Source organism: Hyalella azteca, unplaced genomic scaffold (assembly GCF_000764305.2).
Source record: "Hyalella azteca isolate HAZT.00-mixed unplaced genomic scaffold, Hazt_2.0.2 contig7161, whole genome shotgun sequence".
Lineage (NCBI taxonomy): Eukaryota > Metazoa > Arthropoda > Malacostraca > Amphipoda > Hyalellidae > Hyalella > Hyalella azteca.
Window position 1 is genome coordinate 33,928 of NW_025937291.1, and position 22,785 is coordinate 56,712.

The 22,785-nt window shown below is 37.8% G+C and overlaps 1 protein-coding gene across 1 annotated transcript; it reads right to left on the bottom strand.

Annotated features, from left to right (window-relative positions):
- Positions 1–22,260, bottom strand: LOC108665215 (transportin-3). The gene is made up of 18 exons (XM_018151947.2): positions 22,070–22,260; positions 21,045–21,140; positions 20,264–20,429; positions 19,562–19,623; positions 17,684–17,800; positions 16,163–16,320; positions 15,436–15,603; positions 14,839–14,959; positions 13,507–13,653; positions 12,990–13,195; positions 11,248–11,479; positions 7,598–7,825; positions 6,758–6,895; positions 5,732–5,872; positions 3,627–3,838; positions 2,889–3,015; positions 2,327–2,503; positions 1–1,743 (listed from the first exon to the last, which is right to left on the bottom strand). The coding sequence occupies exons 1-18, from the start codon at positions 22,199–22,201 to the stop codon at positions 1,549–1,551; spliced, it is 2,823 nt and encodes a 940-aa protein (XP_018007436.1). The 5' UTR covers positions 22,202–22,260; the 3' UTR covers positions 1–1,548.
- Positions 22,261–22,785: the final 525 nt, after the last annotated feature.

The following is a 22,785-nucleotide window of genomic DNA, read 5'->3' on the forward strand; positions in this document are numbered from 1 at the left end:
AGGAGTAAGGGAAAATCAATAAAGAGATAACTGCTCTTATATACAATGGCTCGTAGGCCACGATTGCAGAAATAAACTCTATAGATTATTATCATATGAAATACCTTCCTATCATATGGGTACAATTTAAAATTCCCGAACACAAGATATGTACAATATTTATATCTGCATTATTCACTTCACAAAATATCGGTGAGTAATGAGAACACTTCCTCCAAATGAACATGAATGATGGGATGAACTGATGTGCAATTAATAATAATTAATAAGACAAAATATAGCAAGAAAACAGAAAATAAACGACACACAAATGATTGCATTAAGGGACGTAAAAATACCATTACATGCCATGAACGCAGGTTCATGAATAACGTTGGAAGATTCCACGATGAAAATAAATTTAAGAACGGTTTTATGATTTCTGCCAATGGGTGGATAAACAAGGACCGGATAGAGTTGGGAATACTGAAATAATTTAGTTAGTCAAGTATCGATATGAAGAAATGGTATATACAAATCGGTAAGGCTTTTCCTCCGATACTTACTGAATACCAGCTAACTAGAAAGAGAATGGGAGCATCGAAATAGGAACAAAATATTACTGCACACATTTGATACTAGTAACGATGGCCTGAGCCAAAATGGAACAAAAATAAGGTATTTCCGAAACCACAAAATTCAAGAGGAACTATCCAGACCATACGACTGATTCTGACCGTACCAAATACACCCACATCACTTCATGCTCTCGCCATCTACAGGAGGCCGAGGGTGCGTATCCATTCACCCTCGACTTGATATTGATTACAAGATTTTATCAAATAAGTTTGGCTGGAAACATTGCTAAAGAAAACCAAAAGTGGGGAATGAACATCTGAACGTCAAAGATTCAAGTGTTATCAACCAATTTTAGGTTTAAGTAATGCATGAACGTTCATCAAGACTGCTGGCATGACGTCTTGCGTCGTTAATCATCTTTGACGTTCTTAATGAAAATTTATGGAAATATGGGCAACATTACGTAGTTCTCAACCTCACTGATCTTTCAAAGACAGTTTGTTTTCAAGAAAACTTATTTCTCATAATTATGTATAGCTAATTATCGAATCGGAACAGAAAACCAATCATCAAGGAAATCATATAATTGTCTGTCATGTAGTAAGCATGGCAGAAAATTATTCACACAACGCTCCTTAACAGCGTAAGGTTAATGAGGAAGCGAAGCATGAGAACGAATAAGGATATTGCAATGGTTCTGGCTAGGTGGAAAAGCACATTGCATGACTTTAATAAAATCAAAGAACAGAAGAAAATCGGCCGAATGTAATGCGAGACTAAGATTACATGGTAGAGATGAGAACTTCACAGCACGAGGAGGACATTCCGTAAGACTACCAAGGCGGGATTGAATAATAAACCGTGAATGCAGAAATAGAACTTCATTCTGAAGTTAATAATGCAGGCGAACGATAAGAAAGTCTCCAATATGGCAATGCAGAAGCGTCTATTCGTCAAGAAACCGTTGCATGCAGCCTGGGAGGAAGACGGTCAAGTATAATAGCGCGAAAAATCGATGAGGGCTTTAGCGATCTCCTTGGACCGCGTGGCGCTGGTGATGGTAGTGTGCAGCTCCTGGATCTGCTCAAAGGTCACAACCGCGTGGCCGCTGGAGTTGTTGCGGGGGATGGTGCGTAGCTTGGCTTCCAGCATCGCACAGAAGCGGCCGCGATCGAACTGACAAAGCTGCAAATAAAAGCAAATTGAGGCTACATAATTTACAACCGGGATGCGCAACTACGAATAGAGTATAAGGATTTACTGGGAAAGAAACTTACAGAGACGATGCACATTACAATGAATAAATTAAAGGTCACAAAAACTTTCAAATATCGTTAACCTTAGACCAAAGTTCCTGGCTTGAGGTCTGTTCTAATTGTTCAACAACGTCACCGATAAAACTTCTTTCATAAGAGTAACGGACACAATTTAAATCCAATATTCATAACAACATTTATTGGCAACTGTCTGTAATTAACGCACAAAATCAGCAAAGACGTCGCAGTTGACCCTCTAAAATTCTCTGTGCTCTTATGCACTTCCATAATCTATTTTACGTCTCAAAAGTACACGAACAGGATTAGGTGCAATGTATGCAAGAGTGTCAATTATGAACTTTAATTATCAATTATATGAGTAAGACTAAAAATTTACAAACAGAATTCAAGCGAAATGTATGCAAGACATAAGAGTTATTTGAGTAAGGGTAAATATTTACGAAAAGAAAGAGGTAAAATGTATGCAAGACATAAGAGAGTGCAATACAAACCTGCAATAGAGTCTCAGCGACCTCGTGATGCATGTAGGGAGGCAGGACGAAGATGGCCCCTGATATGAGGTTGTCCACGAGCTTGGACGAGTGTGGGGACAGCACTTTCTCGACCATCTCTCGTCGCGCTGCGTAGCTTGGGGATTCTGTTCCCTTGAGCCCACACAGCAGCAGATCCTGACGCAGAATAATGCAACGGTTTACACCATTATTAAGAAATTGAATAATTTTAAACAGAACATTTTCCGTGCTAGGACGAGGCAGCATTCAATGTAGCATGCCTCGTACTAGAAATAAAGAGGAAAAAATATAACTCAGTACTCACTGCAGTGAGTGACAGAGAGCGCATTTTCTCGTCGACGAAAACGTGGTCACGGGCGGATAGACGGACGGACATGACGAGCACAATAGTGCATTTTTTCCATAAATGAGAAAATGCGCTAAAAACGGAAAATAAGTTACAGATTGTATATCATGCATCCGTAAAAATAGAAGGTATTTTGTAGAAAGCAACAAACCTTACGTTTTCTACAATCAATAACAAAAAATTTGGTGATATTACCTGGAAGAATTTGAGCACAGCAGCGTTGGCATCCTTGTGGTCAAGGAGACAGGCCTGAAGCCCGCACTCGATAATCGTGCTTATTACAGGACATTGCAGGAACGGCAGCGGACAGCGTTGCAGAAATCTGAAAAATATTGCAAAATTGATAATTCAGCTGAAACAAAACAATTGGATTTATTCTATAAGTTGATATAGAATTTTTTTCTACATAGTAACCTCTTTCTTTACATTTTTATAGAAACATGACGTAAGGTGTTTCTGATGCAATGTGTGTTGGTTCGAAAACAATTTCGAAATTGCTACATCAGCTCTACCTTTCATTTGTGCAAGACCTTGATATAGAAAACTTATTAAACAACTTGGGTTTTCTTTGACGCTATATTCGTAGGTTAGTATCTAAGTTCCCATGCTAATACAACAGTAAAAATTTCTAGCAAAAGTAAGTATCTTTTATGACGTTATTACTAAATAAAACGATAAAAGATATCATAACAACAAACTCTACGTAAACGAATAACGTGAATATAATTAGTGACTATAAACTGTGTTTGCTTCAGGATCGAACAAACTACAAAATTGAAGCTATTCTCTAAAATTATTCATATCAAAGAAGAAAACGAAAAAACTTCATTTGCCTGTATTATTCAAATCAAAACGCATGGTTATATTCATCAGAAAATTAATAGTAAACTCATACTTCGTGACTATAATTGAGGCATAGGAACATAGTCTAACCTGGTACAAAGTCGGAACCAGTCGTCAACTGTGTCTGGATGGTTCTTGAATCCTTGAGGCTGGATAAGGAGCTCGAAGGTCTTAGGAGTGAAGGCCTCGAGCATCGAGATGAGCCCCGACACGCAGCCTGCCTCGGTGCCATACTCGTCCACAAGGATGCTGCCCAAATACACGAAGCACGAGTGCCCCGACTCCCCGTACAGCTTCACGATCTGCCACCAAAATAAAGATGGCAGCTTAGATTATGCGACGATCTGCGACCAAAATAAACATGACAGCTTACATTATGTGACGATCTGTCACCAAAATAAACATGGCAGCTTACATTATGTGACAATCTGCGACCAAAGTAAACATGACAGCTTACATTAAGTGACGATCTGCGACCAAAGTAAACATGACAGCTTACATTAAGTGACGATCTGCGACCAAAGTAAACATGACAGGTTACATTAAGTGACGATCTGCGACCAAAGTAAACATGACAGCTTACATTACGTGACGATCTGTCACCAAAATAAACATGACAGGTTACATTACATTGCGATCTGCGACCAATCTTAATATGACAGCTTATATTACATTGCGATCTGTGACCAAAATGAACACGGTAGGTCATATGCAATGACGATCTGCGATCAAAGCAAACATGGTAGGTTATATTCAATGACGATCTGCGATCAAAATGAACATGACAGATTTTATTCTATGACGATCTGCGATCAAAATGAACATGACAGATTTTATTCTATGACGATCTGCGATCAAAATTAACATGCCAGGTTATATTCTAGGACGATCTGCGATCAAAATGAAAACGGCAGGTTATATTATATGACGATCTGCGTTCAAAATGACCATGACAGGTTTTATTCTATGAGGGTCTACGATCAAAATGAATATGATAGGTCAAGTTTTATCACAACCTTCAACCAAATTGAACATGGCAGGTCACATTCTATCACGGTGCGCGGCCAAAATAAACAAGTTCACCGCAGGTTACATTTTGGAACTAGATCACGACAGGTCATATTCTAGTAGTTACAAAATCGGATCATGGCCTAAATGAGAAGTTGAGTTCTCTTTGATGCAAACTGTTTGTGATGAAGAGAAATGAGAATGAGAATAACTATGAGTAACATCTAGTCATTTTATTGGCAAGTGCAAATTATTTAGCCAATTATATATCGCATTAAAATATTCCTCTCAAAATACAGCAGTGATAGCAAGAAGAATATATTACCAAACAAACTATAATAGTAATATATTATTATAATACGCAAATAAGAGGATCACATTTAAATGATTATGATACGTACATATATGGCTAGTACGTATATGACTAAACAATACGTAGATGGGACTACAAAAAGAACATATATAAGATAATATGGCAAGACTTTAGAATCAAGCTATGTATCGATTACGATTATACTATGTATAATCGTAATATATTACTATAATACACAAATATGACAGTATTTATATGATTCTAATAAATATATATAACTTTAGTATGTATATGAGTAAAATACATTCATGGGACTACAAAAAGAACATATATAAGACAATATGGCAAGACTTTAGTACGAAGCAGATTAGGTATAATCGTAATATATTACTATAATACACAAATATGACAGTATTTATATGATTCTAATAAATATATATAACTTTATTATGTATATGAGTAAATACATTTATGGGACTGACAGTATTTATATGATTCTAATAAATATATATAACTTTATTATGTATACGAGTAAATACATTTATGGAACTGGCAGTATTTATATGATTCTAATAAATATATATAACTAGTATGTATATGAGTAAATACATTTATGGGACTGACAGTATTTATATGATTCTAATAAATATATATAACTTTCGTATGTATTTGAGTAAGATACATTTATGGGACTTCAAAAAGAACATATATACGAGTATAATATGTGTATGCACTGACGGTGGTGACGAGAGGAGGCAGCACGGAAAAAGAACATATACACGAGTATAATATGTGTATGCACTGACGGTGGTGACGAGAGGCGGTAGCATGGAAAAAGAACATATACACGAGTAAAATAAGTGTATGCACTGACGGTGGTGACGAGAGGAGGCAGCATGGGAGCGCTGGCTTTATGCACACAACGCACAGCAAATCTGAGACAGCGACAGCAATGCTCCATGACACGTACGTCGTGCCTGTACTTCTCCATGATGCCGGAGATGGCTGGCCAAACCTGCAACCATCACTCTATGTTAAACACACATTTTCTCTTCACAGTGATGAATAATAACAAATATGAGATCATAAAATAATATGCATTTAAAAATTACTTTTCAAAGACAATACTTCTAAAGAATTCAGTGTCTCCAATGTTACATTTGTACAATGAATTTCTAATATTTTCAAATATTAAAACCAATTAATTTTTAAATTTTTTATATACGCGTATAAAAAATATGAATTTTCAAAATATTTTATTCTGACAATTAATTCATGCATTGTCTCTGATTTTACGCAAGTGTGCAAAATTTCAAATCGATTGGACAATTAGAAATGCGTTAAAGTATCGATTATAAGATTTGTAGCAGAAAACAATAAGTGAATTTAAAGAGAAGTGTAATAACTTGAATTTTATTACAATTGGATGTTGATGAAATTTAACTTGTGTTACCCAGAAACGCTAACTGTTTTAGTTCAAGTCTTGTAGCCGGACTAATATATTTGCCATTTAAATAATCTCAAAACAAATTTGACCAATTTTTGAATATTACAAGAACATTAATGAAACGATGATTTTCCTGGTAAATTGGGGCAACTATCCAGGTTCATTGTAAAACTCAACTGTTTGGAAAACGGTTTTTTAACGCTACCAGATATGTACATCTTTAAAAAAAATATAACTCGGTACTCACTGCAGTGAGTGACAGAGAGCGCATTTTCTCGTCGACGAAAACTTGAGGTCACGGACAGACGGACGGACAGACAGACGGACATGGCGAGCACAATAGTTCATTTTTTCCATAAATGAGAAAATACGCTAAAAATAGAATTTTCTTTTAAATTGAGCAACAATCAAGTTTGTCCCTACAGACAAGCACCGCACACCGGAGTCCCTCACTTTCATGACCACATCCCGACAAGGATGTTCCTCCCCAGGAGCGAGGCTGGGGTTGACGTGTCTGAAGACGGCGCTGAGGCGGTCCAGCCAAATGATCGGGTCGTCTGAACTGCCGCGCTCCGCAGACTCAGTGGGGCTCTGCTCAAACAAAGCAACATTAACAAGAAAATAGTAGAAAATCAAGTGTCTATAAATAAATTGATCAATACGAGGTAGAAGTAGCAGTAAACACTGGAACAGTAACTGATGTAATACTGTGCGTTGGCCAGACGGTAATGTAGAACAAAACAAATAACCGCCATCACTATGTCACAGACTAAAAATTGTCCGTGAAATACTGAACATCTGAAGTTTAGAAATCTGAAGTTTAGAAGTTTAAAAATCAAACTGTAATGCGAAAAATAGGACTTGACATATGAAAAAAGACATGTCAAGTCTAACGTTGCTGAATAAAAAAAAAGAATACGAATGCTAGAACTGTCAAAGCTTTAAATAACAGAATTGATAGGCAGAAACACAGTGATATTATAGAAATTATCGGAGTGAAAACAACACAGTACGTTTTTTAAATGAGGAAATTTCCTAAGCTCTGCTGTAAAAATATTACCAAGCAAGCAAAACAGTAACTTGTTTGCAGATATAAGTATATATGCAGAGAAGCAATGTAGACAACACAGATCGGTTGAGCTGTACCAATATTCTTATAGACAAGCAATACTAAATATTGTCAATAGTAGCATTAATAAATAAACAGTAGCAATAAGCAGTACCCAACAATGAAGGTCTTATAGACAAGCAATACTAAATATTGTAAACATTAGCAATATATTAAGCACCGACCTGCAGCAGTCTGGTAAGATGGTCGACTTGCAGCCCACACAGCTTATCCATATGGGTGCGGATGGCTGCGTTAGAGAACTGATTAAGAACGTTAGTTACGCCCTTAAGAAGTCCAATGACCGCGGTGTTGGACACCATCATGGAGTCGAGCGAGCAGACGATCTGCATGAGGCCCACGAAATGAGGCTCCATGTGTGCGTGGCAGCAGCTGCAGATCGCGTCCAGTGCCTGCACGATACCAAGAGGTCTAAAGTAAGTCAATTAATCATGCGCAGCACTATCATTAATACTTGTGACTTAGTAATTACCTCTGACAATCACTGACACATTTTTCAGCTAAACACACAAAGCACCGACAATAACTCGGCCGCTACGTCTACTTTGGCCGCTACATGTACCATGGCCGCTACGTGTACCATGGCTGCTACTTGTACATGAGTCGCTACGTGTACCATGGCCGCTACGTGTCCCATGGCCGCCTTCTAGTTAACTGTTCAACTAGAACTGACAACTTTTTTGTTGTACTTGCCTACAGAAGCTAAATTATGAATAATTATAATAGACTGAAACAGAGGAATAATAGATCTGCTTCTGGCGATGCATAGTCTATGCATGGGCATGATAAATCAAACTAAATATAAAGTGTGAGTACAGAAAAATCCACACAGAGCATAAAGAGTATAATAAGTGACTTCTGTATTAAAGTTTCACACACAGATTGCTAGAACCACGTGAATGTTCAAAATTTCTTGCATTTGAATGGGAGCTCATGATTTGATATTAACTACTATTGATTAAAGCAAATACCAAAGATAAGGCAACATCCCGTGACGTGGAAGGCGTAGCGAGGGCCGTGATACGCAAAGGAAGTGAGGGCGCCGAGGGCGGGACTGAGGGCTGCGGAGAACGCCTATTTCCTAATGTCACGGTACCAATTTTCATTGCAAAGTAATTCCTAATAGTATTCTTTGTATCATCTCCAGATCTCAGTAAGTTGAGTGAGCGACGGTAGACACTTTTTTTTCGAGGATCGATACAATTTTTCGTGCTGTCAACTACACAGACGAGAAGCGAGCAACTTTGCAGCAGTGAAGCTGAGCGATGAAAATCTGCCAACTTGTCAACAAGCTGTCCTCCAGCGGTTATATTGGAGCAGAAGAGTGAATCTTTTGACTAAAAATTATGCTGCGGAGTCAACCCGGATGCCAAGAAGTTCCTAAATTAATGGGGAAAGGGCCCAAATTTCCCAAAGTAATGGAAAATGGACGAGCGTAGCGCAGTGTATCAGAGGAGGCATTGCAGCGGCGGTAGCGCAGGCATGGGTGATGACAGAAGGTACACGAGAGCTCCTCGATAATAAAGGGTGATGTGTAGAGGAGGTGGTGGGAGAGTGGTGGAGGTGGTGAGTGGTGAGGAGTGCAGACACACCATAGTTCTGCCACCTGTTGCCAAAGGCAGCGTTAAAAAAATATAACTCAGTACTCACTGCAGTGAGTGACAGAGAGGGCATTTTCTCGTCGACGAAAACATGAAGTCACGGACGGACAGACAGATGGTCATGGCGAGCACAATAGTGCATTTTTTTCATAAATGAGAAAATGCGCTAAAAACTAAATTTGCCATTTCATTTTCCCTATGTCATCAATAAATAAAACATAGCCCGTGTCCCTCAAGACATATTGTTGAATACGCTTCTCACCAGCCATAACACAACAAAACCGTTCGCACTCATATAGATAACATAATAAAAGAAATTTCAGAAAAATTCACAAGAGATAAATTCTGAAGAAAAAAAATCCTGCAATGAAATCACGACTTCAAAAAAAGAATAAATTATCGTTTTTCATCACAAACAAGGAAACTTGAAACAGAATACGAATATGACAAACTTTTGATGATTAATCAGACGAAACTCAGTTGAGAATCGCTTTGATAGAACAGTGTTTTTTTTCAGTTTGAAGAATAGCATTTACCAAAATTTGCTCGCCGGGCTAATATTAGAGACAGAATTAAACTTACTTGTCCTTATTTGGTACTCTCTGCACAAGCTACAATGAAGTCATTCTAAAATATACAAACCATAATCTTGTTATATAAAAACAAGTTGCGGTACTTATCCGCAGTTCAGGGGCCATACATTCAAAACTCGCTAAGTGAACGTAAGTACTTACGTTCTATTTTCTTGTCTATGATTAGTGGATTTTGCTTGAAAGGCCGTCAATGATTGGCTGATGAACTTACGATCTCTTAACTTATTTTGAAAGTATAGGCCCAGGACACTAGTTTGCAGGCCCGAATGCAAACAACGTCAACTCTTGTACTCTATCTAGTCCAACTTTCTCAAAACTTCTATTCAATAAAGACGATGTACGTCATTTAGCCAACTAACAATTATCATTATATTATAGATAAGTAACTGATCCTCCCGGACCCAAAATATTGAAGAAATTTCTAGGCAAAACTATAGATACCATGCAAGTGCTTTTGCTGCTACATCACTACAGGTATCGAGGTTTTTTGAAGAAAAGCAAATAATATAAGATGATATCAAAAACGGAGCAACGGATAGCTCGGATAAACTAAACTTTACCCAAGAGGACCATAACCTAGAATAATCTTACCTAGATTACCATAATAACCTAGAATAGAGGTACTTACTTAGACTTTGCAATAATAAATATGACGAAATTTTACAACAGCTATAAATTTTACAGGGTTACCAATCTATAAGTATATGATAATGATGCTGGACATCTCTGAGCTCAAAAATTGATGAACAAAAAGTGCTTGCAATGACATCAGAAGCAACGCTGCAATGAAGGGAAGATGTGAGTTCAAAATCCAATCAACTGTTCCAACTCCAGAATAATTAAGGTTTTCAGTTGTGCAAACTAACTTGATCATAGAATAAGAGGAGAACAATTTGAGCGAAGCATAACAAGAATGAGCCAGAACATTGAGAAACATGTTTCAAAGAAAGTGAGTTATCTGAAATAGGAATTGTAATCCTATGAAGAATTTGCTGACCACTTTTCAGATAATGTCAAGGATTGACGGCACGATACGATAGTATAGGAACATTTTTTTTGTATTTGCCGACCCTTTTTCAGCAGTTGTCGGGGCTTGACTGCACAATACGATTAGGCATAGTATATCATGTCAGGAGATGGTTGAAAATGCTTGAATAAAGGTGAGAAATATGAGCAGTTACCTCAAAACTGTTTTGAAAAAGTTATCAGACTCTTTGCTTCGTTTAGCTGCCAAATAGCGAACATAAGGAATAACAATGTTATAGCCAAGAAAAACCAAGGAGCAAACCAAATAAATTGCCAACAAAATATAAATAATTTTTTTTCATGACGAGCGGCACCAAAGGATTCTTCCCCACCAAAAGATAGTAGTGATACATGCTGAAATCTCACGGCAATAATGATAAAGGCTGTAATTTCAAGGCAGTAGTGATACAGAACGGAATAACATTTTTATTATAGTAATTAGAAACCCAGATGTTACCCACCTACTATAAACACCTATTATAATATCACAAAGAATTTATGTGCAAATCACTAGTAATTAGAACCCCAGGTGTTACACAGCTACTATAATCACCTATTATTATCCCACAAAAAATTCAAGTGCAAATCACTTACCTTTGCTGCGAGGGTAGCTAGAGGTGGGCAGTGCAGGCGCTGGGTGCAGAAGGTGAGCACGTTAGGCAGCAGGGCGGGATGGTAAGAGAACCACTCGTTAAGTTCAGCCAGCAGCTGTAGGGACGTGAGGGCGACTTGCACGTGCACCCCCCCACACGTGCCATCCACAGCAGGGGCCGCTTGACTCAGTACGCCCTCCACCACTTCCGTCACTACTGCATTGTCGTCCTCTCTGTCAATGAAGAACATTTCAGTGGGCAGATCAAACATAGTGCAGGGGCCGCTTGACTCAGTACGCCCTCCACCACTTCCGTCACTACTGCATTGTCGTCCTCTCTGTCAACAACAAACATTTCAGTGGGCTGAGCAAACATAGTGCAGGGGCTGATTGACTCAGTACGCCCTCCACCACTTCTGTCACTACTGCATTGTCGTCCTCTCTGTCAACAACAAACATTTCAGTGGGCAGATCAAACATAGTGCAGGAGCCGTTTGACTCAGTACGCCCTCCACCACTTCCATCACTACTGCATTGTCGTCCTCTCTGTCAATGAAGAACATTTCAGTGGGCTGAGCAAACATAGGGCGATGGTCATCTTCAGCGAGCAGATCAGGAGCCGTACTTCCAATACTTGCTCAAAGACATGTTGCGGCGAAAGGACATGTAGCGGCCAAAGGACATGTAGCGGCCTAAGGACATGTAGCAGCCTAAGGACATGTAGCGGCATAAGGACATGTAGCGGCGTAAGGACATGTAGCGGCGTAAGGACATGTAGCGGTGTAAGGACATGTAACGGCGAAAGTCAGGTAGCGGCCTAAGTCAGGTAGCGGCCTAAGTCAGGTAGCGGCGTAAGGACATATAACAGTCTAAGTACATGTAGCGTCCAATTACTCGTGTATGATTGATAGGTTTAGCTAGAAAACCCGTCAGTGATTGGCTGACGGTGTTAATAACTCTTTAACTATTTTTGAGGTTATGGAATCAGGCATAAAATTGGAATTGGCATGACTGCCGACCTCAACAATCAAAAACAACCATTTAATCTAGACTTGTCTAACGGGCTTGAGCAGCCAACCTTATACAGGTATGACAATTTCTGTAAGATGAGAATCTCCTGAAAATTATTTGTGGAATATTTATATTTTCTGTTCCTGATTTTCTATGAAGTGGTCTCACTGGACTGTTGAACTACAACGGCGTCATACATCTCTGCAGTCATGCAGTTAACGCTGCTATCGAGAACATACACTAACAAAAACATATTTTTACATATGGTACTCCAATTTCAAGTTCTAAACAATAATATTCCAAAAAATTTTACTACGGTAGAAGTATACTACAAAATAAATTCTAAAGTCAAACAAATATTAAAAAGATCAACAATTTAAATAAAGGAACTTTGGCAAATGGGGCAGTTCAAAAGGTTTTGAGTATGGGGGGATTTTGAGTACAAGAGGAGATGGTTTGAGGCAGGGGGGGATTTTGAAGGCAAGGGGCGTTTTGAAGGCAGGGCGTTTTGAAGGCAAGGGGCGTTTTGAAGAAAAGGGGCGTTTTGAAGGCAGGGGGCGTTTTGAAGGCAGGGCGTTTTGAAGGCAAGGGGCGTTTCAAAGGAAAGGGGCGTTTTGAAGGCAGGGGGCGTTTTGAAGGCAAGGGGCGTTATGAAGGCAAGGGGCGTTTTGAATGCAAGGGGCGTTTTGGATGCAGAGAGAAGAGGGGAGGGCATCGCGCCAGAGTCACTCACGGAACCAGGTTCTTTGCAACGCTCTGCATGACGAACAGAGCAGCTTCTACGAGATGCCAGGACTTGAGCGTCTCAGGGGCGCGCAGGATGGTGGCCATCTGATCGAAGCAGACCTTCGAGCGGCAGATGAACACCACGTCTTTGATGAGCTCCTGAACACGCTCCCGAAATTCATAGAAATCATCTGAGTCTTGCAAGACGCCTTCCTGTATGGAGAGTAGGTTTGTAATTAATTCTGATGCAAGTTATTTAAACATGAATCATGAAAAAATATATTGAATTTAAAATTCAAAACGTCATTCTTATGATAAAACTTTTTTAATGTTATAAACACAAAATCTAAATAAACAATGACAGGAAACGTGAGCATTCAATATTTTTTTGCACGTTTAGTGAACTTCCAAAATATTTCACTTAGCAACTATCATTTCATCTTGGCAATAAATTTTCACCAGTTAAAAATTACTGAAAACTTTACTTTGCTGAAAACTTTCATTGTATTTCTAGCTTTACTCACGTGATCGACGTCTATTTGGCAGTGTCTGTAGAGGGCTTCAAAAAGTCGTTCAATGTAAGGCATGAACATCGCGTTTACGTTGTCGCAATTCTTCCGGTATAAGTCCTCAGAGAGTTTGTACCAGAAATTGAAAGTTATTTCGGCGACCTGAAGAACACGAAATCAGCATTAGTAGAAGCATCAAATGAAACACTTCCATTTCTCAACAACATCTCCATCATTAATTTCGTACAAATTATAGTGCAAATGGTACCATTGGTATGAACTGTGAACAACAGGTGTTAACTGAACAACCGGAATGAACTGAACAACAGGTGTTAACTGACTAACTTATATGAACTGAACAACAGGTGTTAACTGAACAACCGGTATGAACTGAACAAGTGATATGAACTGAACACGTGATATGAACTGAACAACAGGTGTTAACTGAACAACCGGTATGAACTGAACAACAGGTGTTAACTGAACAACCGGAATGAACTGAACATGTGATATGAACTGAACAACAGGATATGAACTAAACAACAGGTGTTAACTGAACAACCGGAATGAACTGAACACGTGATATGAACTGAACAACAGGTGTTAACTGAACAACCAGTATGAACTGAACAGGTGTTAACTGAACAACCAGTATGAACTGAACAGATGTTAACTGAACAACTGATATGAACTGAACAACTGGTATTAACTGAACAACCGGTATGAACTGAACAACAGGTGTTAACTGAACAAGTGATATTAACTGAACAACAGGTGTTAACTGAACAACCAGTATGAACTGAACAGATGTTAACTGAACAACTGATATGAACTGAACAACAGGTGTTAACTGAACAACAGGTGTTAACTGAACAAGCGGTATGTGCTGAACAACAGGTGTTAACTGAACAACCGGTATGAACTGAACAAGTTATATGAACTGAACAACAGGTGTTAACTGAACAACCAGTTTGAACTGAACAGATGTTAACTGAACAACTGGTATTAACTGAACAACCGGTGTTAACTGAACAACAGGTGTTAACTGAACAACAGGTGTTAACTGAACAACAGGTGTTAACTGAACAACAGGTGTTAACTGAACAACCGGAATGAACTAAACAAGTGATATGAACTGAACAACAGGTGTTGACTGAACAACCAGTATGAACTGAACAACAGGTGTTAACTGAACAACCGGAATGAACTGAACAACAGGTGTTAACTGAACAACTGATATGAACTGAACAACAGGTGTTAACTGAACAACCAGTATGAACTGAACAACAGGTGTTAACTGAACAAGTGATATTAACTGAACGGTACGTGGTAGTAGAGCTAACTGACCTCCCACTCGTGATGGCCGACGCACATGAGTAACAGGTTCAGGACTTGCGTGGACGCGTTGTTGTCAGGCTGCTGCGACACGATCAGCGGCACCAGCGTCTCCCCAAGCTCTGCAAACATTCTGCACAACACAACATTATATTAGTAAACTACTGATCAATATTACTCTCATTCCTGGTCCTAACTTTCATTTATAAGAATAAGTTCTGGTTGCTGATCAACATTACTCTCATTCCTGGCATAACTTACACCAACATTATTTTCATTTATATGAATAACTTCTGATGCGGTCAAGATGCCCTCAAGAATTGACAACAAAAGTGGGCAGTGAGTTAACAAACGGCCAACAGAGTTAACAGTCGCCCAGCTTTGTACAGTATGAACTAATTTGGAAGAAAAGTGAGGCCGTGATTAACAGTTAGTTAACAACCGCCCAGCTTTGTACAGTGTGAACTAAGTTGGAAGAAAGGTGAGACAGTTGCTTGTTTAATTAGTAGCAAATCTTAGGTAATTAGTAGCGAACCTTGCGTAATTAGTGAGACTGTGAGACAGTTGCTTGTTCAATTAGTAGCAAATGTTACGTAATTAGTAGCGAACCTTGCGTAATTAGTGACAGCAGCGAGGTCTTCGAGAGCCACGGCGATATGGAAAGCTTCCTCGAGCTGCAGGACGGACGCGAACAGCACCTGCGACAGCGCTGGGATCTGGACCTCCTCCAGCATGATCATGGTAGCGCACACGCAGTCTGTAGCGATCTCATGTTGTCTGCAGCAATAAAGAGGTTATAAGGTTGACATACACGCAGTCTGTAGCGATCTCATGTTGTCTGCAACAATAAAGAGGTTATTATGTTGACATACACGCAGTCTGTGGCGATCTCATGTTGTCTGCAGCAATAAAGAGGTTATTATGTTGACATACACGCAGTCTGTGGCGATCTCATGTTGTCTGCAACAATAAAGAGGTTATAATGGTGGCGCACACACAGTCTGTGGCGATATCTTTAATGACCTCGATCAATAAAAAGTTTATCTTGTTTTCTAGAAGTCATTTTGCTGTCAGGAAAAGACTGTACAGCAGGTCTGGCTCACTCACTACATGTGTAAAGATATAATCTTATATATAAGATTATATCTTATATATAAGATATAATCTTATATCTTATATGTAAGATATAATCTTATATCTTACCTTGGAGGGACCCTTGGACAGCTTATCTTGGAGGGACCCTTGGACAGCTTACCTTGGAGGGACCCTTGGATCAGCTTACCTTGGAGGGACCCTTGGATCAGCTTACCTTGGAGGGACCCTTGGATCAGCTTACCTTGGAGGGACCCTTGGATCAGCAACGATAGCAAGCATGAAGTTCACGAGGCTCGTGTTCATGAGCTGCTCCCACTCAGCACAGTGCAAGTTAAACCAAGACGACAAGCATCTCAGCACTCGTATTTCTTGCCGGTTGTCTGATGTTATCACCGCGTGCTGTAAGTGAACAAAACTTGTATTGGCATCATAGCTACAACAGTGCGCTATTAGTCAACTGAGTTGAATTAGTATTACAGTGAAGAAATGACAGTCATAACTTAAGATCATAACTTAACAAAGATCATAACTTAACAGCGCATAAAGTTGCATTGGTATTGCCTCCACAGGAGAATAAATAGGAACTGTTGTTTCAATATAAGCAGCAGAAGGCTTACTAGCAATGCAAATACTGATTCATTTATGAACGTATATTTCTAAAATCTGTGCCCTGAAACATTGAAACAGCTAGTGTGAACAGTGAGCTAGTGTTTTGAACACCAACAGAGTGTTAGTAAAGAGTGAACAAAGGTGAACAGAAATGTTGATGAATGAACAGCAACAAAGGTTAGGTTAATTAATGAAAACTTTTTGGTCGTTATTTCAGAGCTCACTATTGAGTGCAATGATTGTTTAGATTTGCTAGCAAAATAGCAAATGATTAGGTACGAGGAGTGTTTTAAACAAAAATAAGAGTATTAAAAGTGAAAAATGCTTCAAAAAAGTCAGGAGAGGTCAGTGCTTGCTAAGCCACTTTTCAACCTAATAAAATTTAAATCATTTTCAAGAATTAATATGAATTAAAAACTCCAGTGCTTGCTGCAGTTTAAAGGAAGTATTTCAACCTAGAAATTAAACTTGCAATCTAACATTACGGGAAGTTGAAACACTCCGTACTGTTAAATCTTAAGACAATTGTGTCATAATTATCATTAGCTACCACTGCCGTTGCTAGTAACTTACTGACGTTGTCAGTTACCTACCAACACTGCCAACATATTGATCGTGCAATTGTATTTACCAGTGTTACATATACGGGACAAAACGTTAGTGAAAAATGCACTTGACGTTACATTTTTGCAGCAATACTTAGAAAACGCGTTAATATTACAGTAACAAGGATGGCTTACAGATACGCAACAAGACATTAATGAAAAGTGCATTAGACGTTACATTATTGCAGTAATACCTAGAAAACGCATTTAAATATTAAAATACACTGTTAGAAAAATGACTGTTAACGGTATTACCGGCGTTTCAGTGGCCGGTCGGCACGTGAAAAGAAACACCACTTCACCGTTTTTATTCCAATTTAACACCAGAAATCCGTAAAACATCTGATAAAAACGGCGAAACAGTTTATTTTCACGGGGCGACCGGCCACTAGGATGCCGGTGGGACCGTTTTTTTCACCGTTTTTTCTAACAGTGTAACTGTAACTAGGATGGCACTGACCAGTAGCTGGATGAGTCGTGGCACCTGTGACTTGCAACTTGTGTTTAAATATTAATGCAAATATAACTGTAGCAAGGATGGCACTGACCAGTAGCTGGATGAGTCGTGGCACCTGTGACTTGCAATAAGCCTCCATGTGCTCCCTCCTCTTCTGGCCCAGACGCAACTGCCGGGAGTTCAGCTCTTCGGGTAGAGCTATCAACACCTGAAGCAACATAGCTCAGTTATTATCATATTTTATGCTAACTGTATTTCAATACAAGTAATAATTTTATTTAATTCCATGAACCTGAATATTTAAAAATTGATAATACAAATTCAACAAAAATTAATTGCTTTGCCATCACTATAAACAAAAAGACGGTTTCTACAGGTATAAGTGTTAATCAAGAACACTATTGACCTGATCAGTAAATTTCAATACAAATAATAATTCTATTTAATTCAATGAACCTGAATATTTTAAAATTGATAATACAAATTAAACAAAAATTAATCGCTTTACCATCACTAGGACCAAACTAACATACTGATTGCCTTACAAAAGCGCTACTAAAAATAAAATAACATTGCAGTGCAGACATGACAGGGAAAAATAAAAAGATAACAGGAATTTGGTCGTCCAAACAAGCACATGTAAGTAAAAAAACGAGAAAAACATTGCTAAATTAAATAGATGATAGAGTACGTCTTAACTTTCCTAGGTGATGAAGTTCACTCATCAATAACCAAGTAAATAAATTAAACTGCTTGTCTTATTTCATGTACAAAACTCTGGTTTGAAAAATTAATAATATTGCTCAAATTGCTTAGAAAATTCCGCTTATGCAACTGATTTAAATCATGCAAACCAAACAGAACAACAGAACAAACTACTTAGATGTAACAATGAATAGCAGAGAATTAGGGCAGTGAATGAGACTACAAAACTGGTAGTCTTAAGATGAGTAGTAGTAGTAGTAGTAGTAAAAGATTTACTAGCGCTTCAGATAGCGAATCTATTTCGCGCCGGAGGTAAGGTCTTCAGCTACGTCAAAGATGTTTGGTCTCCTCCGTCTCCAAGGCTTATAGCCTGATCCATTTTAGGCGCAGGGGCTGGGCGGTAGATTCCCTGCTCATGGAGCGAGGGTCATGGAACCTGTACGTGGGTTTATCACGATGTTCTATGGTGGTAGCTTCTTGTTTTTGGCTCGGGTCCTCCGCTTCTTCTGTGCTTGTCTGAGTAGCTCCATCGCATTTAGTCACCACAGGCATCGTTGGTCTTAGAGGCTCCCTTCGCTTTGATAATTCAGTATTTGGGGCTATGGTTTGCCGGGTTGCTTCGGCAAAGGTCGTCCGTGTGTTAACGTATCGGCTCCCAACCATTCGCTTTGCTTCCCCATAGCTTATGCGTTCTTTTGTTTGGGTGGCTATTATTTCTTCTTCCATTCTGTAAGTAGGGCATGTGTTGGAACCCTACTTCTTAAGATGAATGAAAGGAGTGTTCATGAAACCTTGGACTGCCGACCAATAATGAAATTACGACTAATTTTACTAATAATGAAAATACAGCTTATTAGGAATAAAACTGCAGACCATAGACCAATAAAAGAAAAAAATGACTAATCTAACTAATAATGAAAAGATTGTTCATTATCACCAGAGCTGTGGACTAATAATGGATAAAAAAAGATTACTCCTACTACTAATAAGAGAAGTAATCATTAACCTAAGACTAATTAAAAGTTTATTCATTCAAGTGCAGCCCCAAAATGAACACTTTAGTCAGCAAATATCCCAGTTATACATTACCCAATAATGGATAAGAAAAGATTACTCTTACTACAATAAGAGAAGTAATATTATTTAACCTAAGACTAATGAAAAAGCATATTCATTTAAGTGCAGCCAAAAATGAACACGTTAGTCTGCAAATATCCCAGTTATTGCCACACATTACGTGACCATCAGAAGTGTGATGTGTTACCTCCAGCAGAGGTACGAGGTTACATCTCCGCCCGCCGGCACCAAATTCACTGCATATATCACCTGTAAATAAGCAATACAAAATTATCAAGAAATGGGAAATGATAAAAAAAATTTAAAACCTTCAATTCTTCTCCTATGCAAGTGACAGGTTTAAATACTGAAGAATATCAGAAAAAATTGCATACGCAGTCCAGTGACATGGCTACTATAGATGTGTGGTATTTTTATACAAGATTTCATATGAAAAAGGCTTCATGAGTAAGGAATATGATATTTATTTTAGAATAAATAATATTCCAAAAAATGTTCACACATTTCTGTATGTTTCATCATCCAAATAAAGTAAAACAAAAGAGCAAATGAAACATTATGAATCAAAAGAATCTTGAACAAATAACATACCTAAGAGATAGATCTTCAATCATATATGCTTGATTTATTTAGTCTGTATGGTCATAATCATATTTACTTCAATTATTTAGTCGGTATGGTCATAATCATATATACTTTAACTAATTAGTGTGTATGGCCATCCAGAGATACACATTAAGCTCACCAAAAGGGTCTTGCCATGATTGAATTATTTAGTCTGTATGGTCCTAATCATATATATTTCAACTAATTAGTCTGTATGGTCATAATCATATATACTTCAATTAATTAGTCTGTATGGCCATCCAGAGATACACATTGAGCTCACCAAAAGGGTCTTGCCAGGAGCTCATGAGTAGCACAAGGTCGGCCACGGCAACACAAAGCTGCGTAGCGATGCCCTGGTGGGTGTCGTCGGTGATGTGGCTCAGATGGTCCAGCATTGAGTTGCGGAAACTTTCATGTGATTCCAGAGGGAGCTCCACGAAGTAATACTGGCCAAAACAAAAAATTTATTGCAACAAAGTCATATTTTATTATAAAATTTCAATTTTTTAAAGCCCCATAGTGAATAATGGCACTGTGGAGATTCCATGAAGAGAAACAATTTCAAACAAATGTGCAATGGCCACTAAGTCATATTTTTATACGGTCTCAGAAATTCTACCAACCTTCAATATCAGAATAAAACTCAGAAAAGAATGGTGTGCCAAGCAAATCTTCAATGAAAACAATCTCCTACTCTATTTAATTACTTATACTCATATATAGTAAACAGATATATATTTTTAACAATCATTTGTTCAACATCCAATCATTAACAGGATCAAAATTGATATTAGTTATATAGGTAACTTTCCAAAATTAATGAGAACAAATTTATGAGCATTGTAACTCATGAGAAATTTAAAAAATAGTGATGTATTCAAGGCATAATAATGACAAGGAAATGGCACATTATTATTTATTACACTTAGAGAAGAATGGTACATTATAAATATATATTGCTCAAAACTGCATGATGCATGATGACTCTCACAAAGGAAATAGAAAAATAGGTATAATTAAGAAACAACTTTCTATATTGTTTGTGAGAGCAGCAAACTTACTTGAATTTTTGTGCGGAGAGTTTGAGATGCAAAAAAGCAAGATCGGATATCTCTCTTCATGTGTAGTAGCTGGTCTGCTATTTTCCATGACTGTACCTGAATTATTCAATAACATCAGAATTCAACCTGAAGAATCCACTGATCAAATTATTATTATCTAGAATTATTATCATAATTCCATAATGAAGCAGCAATAAGTATTTAAAAAAAAACTTGAAACTTATATGTAATCCATACAAAAAAAAAAACAGGTAGAAACATAACCAAGTTATATGCAGAAATAATTCAAAGTAATAGATAAAACATAGTGCTGTCTGATTTACCAATTAGCTATCTTATAAACAACATAAGTTCCATAATTTATTATTGACATTGTCAGGCAGCCATGTTAAGCACAACCTTATATATTATTTATATTATATAATTCTACCTGAAGACAGAGATTTGTTGACTAAGTGAGTGAGGGATAAGTAAGATATCATCTGTCTAAAGACCTTCGGCCACACTTTCAAAACTCGCTAAGTGAACCTAAGTACTTATGCTCTATTTTCTTGTCTATGATTGGTGGATTTTGCTTCAAATATCATCAATGATTGGCAGATGAACTTACAATCTCTTAACTTTTTTTGAAAGTATGGCCCCTTTTCTTGATATGGGGTGGTAATACACGAGAGATCCAATACAGGTAAAGGCTAAGACCTTGACTGTTAGGTTGTAGTAAAATAACAATTGTTACATGACAACAAGCCAGTTACTGGGGCTTAACTAAGGCTCCCTGCCCATTTATCAACCAAGTACTTCCATTCACTGGGTTCTTGTCCTTGTGACACATATGCTTTATAAGCCGTCAACTCAGCGTCTGAAGCAAGCTCTAAGTTACATAGTGGACTCAAAGCTACAATCAACAGAGAATCAAATGCAGTACAATTCCAGATATTCAAATGTGACATAATCAACATAGAATCAAATGTGTCACATTGTTGACGTGTCACAAAGAAATAGGAATTCTAACAAAATGTACTCACTGATTTCTGAAGGTTGCCCAGCCACTCTGAAGCTTTGTGTAGGTTTTCTTTCTGTTCACTAGCTGCTGCATTACTTTGATCACAGTATAAAGTGTCTATTGCTGCAAACACTTCATTCAATGCTACCTCCATTGTAAAATGTCAGCTTAATCACAAATTTAACTAAATTTTACTAAAATTCATTGAAACCTGGAAAAAAAGAATGTTTAGAAAATATTTGAGGCTAACAATCTTGTGAATGAAATTGGTATTGGCAATAAATCCTCAATAATATTGCAAAATATTGTGTCTTGAAGAGCAGTTTTGGTTACACACCTGACAATTTGCCTAAAAATACTGTCAAACATGGTGCAATTCTATAGTTGATATAAAAAAACATTTTGAGGTTTTAAAACAATCAGTGTTTGTCCACAGCACACTGGCACCCCTTTTCATAAGACACAGTGGTGTATTAAATAAACAAAAGACAGCATCAACCAACAACAGCAAGAGTTTAACCGACAAGAAATTTTAATATGATTTAAAATAAAAGTACTTATTTAAGTCAGGTTACATCATTAAATGCCTAATAAATATTAAAAATTTGTGTTTCCACATAGATTTCAATGCTGTTGACATTGAGAAACTTCAAAATATCTCTCTTCTCGTGTATACTTGTTAAATAAATTATAATTTGGCTATAATTATCACTCAAAACTTCTTTCAGCACTGATTTA